The sequence below is a fragment of the Diospyros lotus genome, chromosome 4, assembly GCF_014633365.1.
Source record: "Diospyros lotus cultivar Yz01 chromosome 4, ASM1463336v1, whole genome shotgun sequence".
Classification (NCBI taxonomy): Eukaryota; Viridiplantae; Streptophyta; class Magnoliopsida; order Ericales; family Ebenaceae; genus Diospyros; species Diospyros lotus.
Window position 1 is genome coordinate 14263082 of NC_068341.1, and position 8880 is coordinate 14271961.

General features: G+C 35.6%; 1 protein-coding gene across 1 annotated transcript; it reads left to right on the top strand.

Moving 5' to 3' along the window:
- Positions 1-2182: 2182 nt before the first annotated feature.
- Positions 2183-6683, top strand: LOC127800752 (AT-hook motif nuclear-localized protein 17). Its single transcript, XM_052335543.1, has 2 exons — positions 2183-3506; positions 6368-6683. The coding sequence occupies exon 1, from the start codon at positions 2612-2614 to the stop codon at positions 3464-3466; it is 855 nt and encodes a 284-aa protein (XP_052191503.1). The 5' UTR covers positions 2183-2611; the 3' UTR covers positions 3467-3506; positions 6368-6683.
- Positions 6684-8880: the final 2197 nt, after the last annotated feature.

An 8880-nucleotide genomic window follows, 5' to 3' on the forward strand; every position in this document is an offset into this window, starting at 1 on the left:
AATTTTCTATTTTAAAAAATAGTTTTTCAAAATGATAAAGAGAATGGGTTTTTAATTTTTTAAAAATAAAATATTAAAATAGAAAATTAAAAATAAATTTAAAATTTAAAATTAAAAATTAAAAAATAAAGACAACGTACCTAAATATTTTATCACTATACCATGTTTGTGGGGGTGGGATTTGAAGGCTGCTTATTTCATCAATCTATCTAGCTCTAAAAACGCAACGAGAGCAGCAGCAGCAGCAAATATTTACAACTAGATCTATTTTTAGTGACATCTTGGTATTTTCATTTCCATAATAATTGCTCTTTTAGGAATCCTTTGATAGAATTTTTTTACCCACCCCCCAAAATAGCTTATTTTTGTTTATATATATATGTTTTCAAGTTCCTTAAATTAACCTAATTTATTTATATTAATTAATATATGATTCAATACTTAATTAAATTATATTAATTAACATAATTTTAATTTTAATTAGTTATATAATACAGTATTGTAATATTAATTATAATATGTAATAAAATATAACTTTTATAATATAATATTGAAATTAGAATGAAACTAAATTTAGAATTAGAAGAGGAGAGCCTAATTAATGAATAATAATAATAATAAATGGAGCAATATAATAGATAATGATATAAATAAATATATATATATATTCAGTGAATTGGATTGCATGGACCACTCACCGTCAGGGTCATGCCATACGACGAGGACGACGTCGTTCATTAAATTCTATCAGATTACGATATGCAGATAAGCTCAGGCCCCACGGCACATACCTTCTTCCATTTCTATCACTTGCGAAAATGAAGTCTGTTTGTTTGGCCAGAAAGGGAAAAAGAAAATGATATCTAGTAGTTTGTTTGGGCAGTGGGCTTAAAGATCCCTCCCTCCCTCCCTCCCTCCCTCCCTCCTTAGATTCTATTCTCTCTCTCTCTATATATATATATATATGTGTTTGTGAATTTATTTTATTTAATACATACTTAAATAATATTATTTGAAATATAAACTAATAATTAATTTAAGTCCCCAACTTTGGATGTAAAGTATGAAAAGGAAAGCAGGCATGGGATGGGGCCATATGTCTGTCTGTCAAAGGAAATTAACACGTAGATGTGGATCGATCCCTTCCTTGACCTCTAAGCATTATTAATAATATTAATATTACGTCCTCAATTTATATCATCCTCTCAAATGAATTGAATTGTATTGTATTGTATTTGAATTGAGATAAGCCATCAGTCAATCAAACCATATATAGTACTATATATATATCTTACTGTTCATCAACTATATATATATATATATACGTCCCAAATTCACAAATACAGAAGAGGGTGGGTGGGTGGGTGGCTATCTATATCCCAAATCACCTTGTTTCTGTATCAAAGTACAATTTGGCCTTCTTGCAATGCCTAACTTAAATTTAATTTTTCAAGTTATATAGTTGGCAGCAAGTGACGCATACACAGTGTCATTCATTCCACATTAATCATTGACAACAACAACAACAATGAATTGAATAGAATGAGTGATAGCAATACAATTCTTTTTAATTAATATTTTTGATTTTGATTCTACCCATTAAGTTAAACCCCCAAAGAAGAGGATCCATATTGTTTGGATATGACGATAAAAATTGTCACTCTCCTTGCATCCAATCCATCCCCAATACACACCATAATCCTCTTTTATTTTTAACTAAATAATATTTGCAATTCATTACCTTTACTCTTTCTTTCGTATCACAGTAATCCTAGAATGCAAAATTATTATAATTATAAATTTAAATAAAATTGAATGATAATATGGTATATTAGAAATAATAATAATAATAATAATACAATTAGAATTAGGGGAAAAAATTATATATATATATACGTATTGATTAAGGGTAATGGATGGAATTTGAGAATAGGCAGCAGTTGAAGGTTGGAAAAGTTGAGGAGAGTGGTCAAAGGCCGTAAGCCGAGTTTGAATTTTACAAGGAGAAGAAGAAGAACAGGCAGTAGGCAGTAGCTGCTGATGGATAGATGTAGATGATGGGATCGGATTGAGACTATAACCAGTAGTAGTAGTAGTGGTGGTAGTCACCCATGACATAATTCAACACCCTCCTCCCATCTGTAGTATCTATAGATATATATATATATATACAGAGAGAGAGAGAAGAGAAGAGAGAGAGAGAGACATCCCCCATAACCCAAAAAAATGAATATCAAAGGGTCACTGTCATTTGTCAATCCACTAGCTTCTTCTTAGAACCCTACAGACTACACCCCCCCCCCTCTCTCTCTCTCTCCTTGAACCCTACAGACTAGACCCCTCTCTCTCTCTCTCTCTCTCTCTAATTTGCTTCAAAAACTTAGACAAAAGCAAGGCGGTGAAAGGGTTGAGCTCACCAAATCTACTGTTTTCACACCCCTTTCCTTTTCTCTCCCTCTCTCTCTCTCTCTCCCTCTCTCTCTCTAAGAAGCTTTACTTGGTTTCAAAGGCCAACCATTTGGCCATTTCTCTCTCTCTCTCTCTCTCTCTCCTGTACGCCCAAATCACATATAAAAATAGCTGAGGAAAAAATAATAGAAAAGAAGAAGAGATGAAAGGGGAATATGTAGAAGAAAAGGATCATCAATCCAACATGTTCGCGAAGCTTCACGAACCCCACAAATTCGAGCAGCAGCAACCTCCGCCGCCGCAGCTCCATCCCCACCACTTCCAGCTCATCCACCCCTCCGACGACGATAACGGCGGGGGTGCTACCACCTCCAAGAAAGACCCTCCCACCAGCGATGGCGCCAGCATCGAGGTCGTCCGTCGCCCGCGCGGCCGCCCCCCGGGCTCCAAGAACAAGCCCAAGCCCCCCATTATCATCACCCGCGACACCGAGCCGTCGATGAGCCCCTATGTCCTCGAGCTCCCCGGCGGCGTCGACGTGGTCGAGGCCATCACGCGATTCTCCCGGAAAAGGAACATGGGTCTCTGCGTTCTCACTGGCTCCGGCACCGTCGCCAACGTCACGCTCAAGCAGCCCACCACGACGCCCGGCGCCACCGTCACATTCCACGGCCGCTTCGACATTCTCTCCCTCTCGGCCACCATTTTCCCGACCGCGATGACGCCGCCGGTGTCGAGCGGGTTCACGATCTCGCTGGCCGGGCCGCAGGGCCAGGTCGTTGGCGGCGCGGTGGCTGGCGGGCTCCTTGCTGCCGGGACGGTGTACGTGGTAGCGACGTCGTTCAACAACCCGTCTTATCACCGGCTGCCGCTGGAAGAGGAGGTGCGGAACTCGGGATCGGAGGGGCAGTCTCCCCAGACGGTGTCCGGTGGCGGAGAGGGGAGGCAGCCGCCGCCGACGGCGGACTCGTGCGGAATGTCAATGTACAGCTGCCACCTCCCTAATTCGGACGTGATTTGGGCTCCCACTCCTCGACAACCACCTCCACACTACTAATCACTCACCGATCAGTTTGGTTCTTCTTCTAGTTAAGGCGGTACTGTGAAAAATCCCTCAAAAGTTTAATTCTTGTTTAATTAGTACTTCATTAATATCCTTACCTTTATAAAATTCTCATCTTTAATCTCGATGTGGTTGTCTTTTGTGTAAACCTTCTTTATTAGTTGATTAGTGGAAGACCTAAACACAAATCCAGTTGCTTGCTTTTATTCTATCATAATCATTCATGGATGACGACGATACATACATGATTAATCTTTTATGTTTTTGAATGAATTTGCTATTTGCATGGGTTGTTTAGATTTGATGGTGGTGGTTTGGTTAGTGGGATTGTGGACAAGAAAGTAATTTGGAAGAAAAGGGGGGCGGGGGGGTTGAATTCGGATTACAGTAGTTATTCTGGGGGCTGGTGAAGCCTTGGAGTTTGAGACCCTGAAGCAGCAGCAGCCAGCTGATGAATTCTGATAATTATCTGGTCTGCTTTTGCTGGCACAACTGGCGGAAGATAACGCTTTGATGGCGATGACTGATTCGACTGATTGATTTTCCCATCCATCCATCTTTAGCTTCTTGGGGTTGAGAAGATAAAAGCGTGTTGCAGTAGGGAACGTGACTTGGGCTGCCGCTTGTGCTTGCCAGTTCCTTTCGGTGCATCCAAACAGACAGATGAGAGAGAGAGAGAGAGAGAGAGATTGAATTTTGCTTTATCCGATAGATGATGAATGGAAGCTCTCAGAAACCCAACTTTATTTGGATCTCTCTTTCTCGCTGATCTAAACCTGGACTCTTGCTTGTCTCTTTCGGCGTTTCTTTTTCTTTGCTGAGGTAAAAAACGAATGGAAAGTATGAAAGAAGGAAAAAGAAAATTGTAGAGAAGAAAGAAAAAGGAAACACAAAACTGTTTTGAGATAAGCTTGCTCATATCTGTAGGTTTGAAGAAATCAAAACCCATTTCTCTTCACTTTTAGGTGATTTTGAGGTTCATCTATTGAGTGTGATGGGTTTCTAAATCTTCTTGAGACTTCTAAGTTTGGCATAAGTGGTCGGTCCCAATGAAAGATATTACGGTAGAGTCAGAATCATCCCCTAGCTTATCTAGGATTTTGAACAATCCTGCTTCAGCTGGTTATATATGCATGATGATGCTAATTCAAGTGTTTCTGGGAAAACTCTAGTGGGTAGCTTTGGTGGGTGAGCCGGGGGGACCTTGAGATTGACTCTGCCCGCTCTAGTTGCTCTCCCATTTAGGTTTATATATTATATGGTCACTTGTCGGGGCGATATAAGATTCAAGTGATAAAAAAAAGATTAATAATGCTATCATGCACGGAAATTTAGCAGGTACTGTTACCATAAAATGGCGTCTTAAGTCCAATTTTGCAAATCTCAGAAGAGTTCTTAGGGCGCATTATTGCTTAATTTTATGACTGAATTATGCCTAACTTTGTGGGTGAAATAAGGAAAGTTCGGGAGGGGATTATTAATTAAACAATGCATTGTGTCCTCTCTGGGACATTCAACCTTACGCTTTTGTCAAAGTAGAAGAAAAAAATCAAACATAATAGCAACTTCACAAATCGGTTTGGAAAAACTATTTTTGGAGAATTGTTCTAAAAATATCATAAATAAATATTTTCAACAATTAAAAAATATTTTATTAGTCCCAAAAATCATCGTCAAAATAAGGCAACAAAAGAGCCCTATATTTCCTTATTTTAGCTGTGGCGTGTAGCCTTTGTGATGGTAGAGTGGTGCAAAGTCAACGTAAGAGAGAATAAAAGCATTAGCAGCTTTGATCCATGCCTGATCTATTCTTTTGTTTTCCCATATATTTCACTGTATTAGCTGTTGTTCGATGTTAAAAGAACAGTCACCCGGCGGAGAAAAACATCCTCCTTTTTGGCTAAGTGGCCATTTAGATAAATTCAAAATATAACTATCAATTGGTCACATATATAGTTCTATATATGTCTTTCAAATATCTAGCACTTGGTTCTTTGCCACAAATGCTAGAATTCAGGATCTTCTGGGGCCATCTCTGCAACATAAGCTGTCCCTCCATGGTACTGCTAGGTTCTTCCGTGGCATTGAAAATGGACAGCTAAAAATAAAGGGCTTTAGGAGATTTGATTTTGAACTCTCTCTCTCTCTCTCTCTCTCTCTCTATATATATATATATATATATATTGAACTGTTGTCTATAGCAAGCCTTAATCTAGTTAATCATTCCTATGAAAACCCTAGAAGAGGAAGATTAATTGTCCGCGGAAAATTTAAGGGTCTAGTTTTTTTTTTTGGAATTTACCTTTGCTGGTAGTAGCTTGGAGAATCAGTAATTCTGAGTTTGAGACTCGGTTAAAATGCAATATTATGGTCTAGAAACTAGCTAGGAAATATTATATTATTATATATAGATAGAATAAGTAAATGGCGTGTTTGAATCTCCATCCATATTTGAGTTGAAATGAAATGAATGGGAAAATGAGTTTTTCCATCCCCTTGGAAAAGCTTGATTGTTTTCTCTAATAAGCGGTATACAGATGGGAAGCATGAAATGAAATTTCTGTAAGCGGTAAAAGCTTTTGATTATTTTCTTCATAGAGCCCCCTTTGTTGACTCTTTGCATTAATGCCAATTCTATGATGTTGCTGCTGCGCATGATAATTATCAAAATTCCACAATCTTCGCCCCTGCAATTAATTCAAATCTAATCATGAAGGGTTGCAACATCGGAAAGATTCCGATGAGAAGTAAGTTAATTTGCTCCTAACTTAAAGCCGGGGAATGGGTTTTGGTTGTAGCTTTCCAAGAACAGTTAATGGATCGGTGTCTGGTTCATGTCATATCACCACATAAAGCTACATTGCAACAAACTCACATTTTTTTTTCTTTTTGCAGTGCCACTAGAAGAACTTGCTCTCTCTCCAAGCATTGGAATAAATGAAATTTGGGGGCATTGATTAATGCTTGAGATGACACGGTTGTGACAGATCCGGTTTCTGCTTCATGATCTTCTTCTTCTTCTTCTTCTTCTTCTTCTTCTATTTGGGTCTCTTCGTTGATGTCCAAAATTTGAAAGAGAGGTTAGTTTTCTTAAGTTCAAAGGCACCCCTCCTTGCCCACTGAATTATGCCCTAGAAATGTAATAATATGCTGTAGTGTAGATCCACATGTCCATGGGACAATCATTTTGGTTTCTGATGAAGTTATATTTGGCTCATTATTATTATTATTATATATTAGATCTAAATATATATATATATATATATACGCAGCCACAATTATTAGTACTAATTAAGTAAGAAGAAGATTAATTGCAAGCTTTTTCTAGTGTAATGGACCGTCAGTAATCCATTAGCTAGGGTTCTAATGTTAAAAAGGGTTTGATCATCATGAACTGATGGGCACAAACATATGTCGGGAAACTGCTCTAATAGAATCACACTCCTTAATTACCCAACTCATCTTATATATATATATATATATGGAATATAGCAATTGTTAATTAACCTCCTCGTGTAGCTACTTCTTAATTAGGATCCGATCCGTATTTGATATCCTATGTTTGTTATTATTTCAACTTTGTTTGGCTTATTTGGTTGGTTTGAGTCTCATATATATATATATATATATATATACTAATCCAAGTCTTCATTCAATCAAATATGCCCACAAAAAAAAAAAAAAAGGATCTTTTTGGGTGCAGTTAATGAAGATTATCATCTAATGTTAAATTAAATTAATCTCTTATGGAAGTATCTATAACTTGATGTTAATTTGTTGGATCGTATTAAATATGGATGGATGGATGGATGTTACCAAGTTGTAAGTACTGGTGGTTGGAAGACATGCAATTAAGCCACGTGCGAGCAGCCTTTGTTGAATGCTAACCCCCCCCTCCTTCTTACCTTACCTTATAAATTCCAAATTCTTTCTTGCCTTTGAATCAAATCCAACCGCACAAACACATGCTTCTTTTTTTTTTTTTTTTTCAACTATATATATATATATGTAATATATACATATAATTAAAGGGTGGCCTTTGTTAAACATTTATATTTAAATATTAAAAAATAAAATATTCCAAATTAAGAAGCATGATTGGACGATGTTTTGCTTTGGCAATCTATTTTAGTGCAACTGTAAAATTATTATTGTTATTATTATTAGTTAAAAAATATTTTAAAAGTACGGTATATTTGTCACCAAATAATAAGAATGTGTGGGAGTTAAAAATAAAATTTAATAAATGTATATTAGTTGAAAATAAAATAAAATATATTTATTTATTACACATTAATCACAATAAATAATATTTTCTATTAATGTAATGGCAATGCTGATTATTACTCTAAGAACAATTATTATTAAGATGCAATCAATCAATGTACTTGCAAAGTATTTGCAGCAAGTTCCCCACTAAAATCTATGTTGCACAGAAATATTTTATTGGTGTCGTTTTCCTATTTTCGAAACGTTTTGAAAATATTTTTTATTTTCGTTTCGGACCCTATTTATACCTATTTTTTTAGAAAAACGTTCGTTTTCACTTTTCTATTTCCTATCGAAAATGTTTCACGTTTCTGTTTCCGTGCAACATAGATTAAAACTGTTTTAGAATTAAAAATAAGATATAATAATAAATATATTTTTTTTATCTGAAAAGAAAGTACATTTAACCATTACCCATAATAATAATAATAATATAATTATGAAATGAATGTGACACTAAATAATATATCAAACTTCTCACTATATAAGATGCATGGATAAATAATAACACTTGAGTCATCCTAATAAATGCAATGAACAATCTTTTGTAATTACTCAAGTTAGCCATGAGATTTCTATTCAAGAGATTGAGCAAGTTAGTTTTTATAAGAATTCTTCTGTAGAGTCAGACAGATTGACAGACAAGTTTATAGAATAGGAGTTAAAAGATTAAAATATTCTTACCCACATTGTATTGAAAAAAGTGCAATGTAACGTGAGTGATGGTATTTTAGTTTTTTAGTCTCCATTCTGTAAGTTTGTCTGTCAATTTATCTAATTTTCAAGAATTTTTTATCTTTAGAGTTATCATCATTAATTTATTCATTCTTTAAACTCAATTAATAATGACAAAAAAAAACACGTACACTTGCTACCTAGCTTGCATCCTAATGATAAAGGTCAAAACTTAATTTTTGTACGTGTTAAATCATGCACATAAATATATGTTACCTTATTGTCAACCAAATTTGTTAATGTAAAATATAAAGAAAGAAATTGGTGGGATGAATTCAGCAGTGATTATGTATTTACTAATCAAGATTGACATTTTTTTTCTTTTAATTTTAATTACATTTAAAATAAACCCACTAAAAATAAGAATCCAAAATTAATTAATGCAGATACTTAAGAAATTGGGG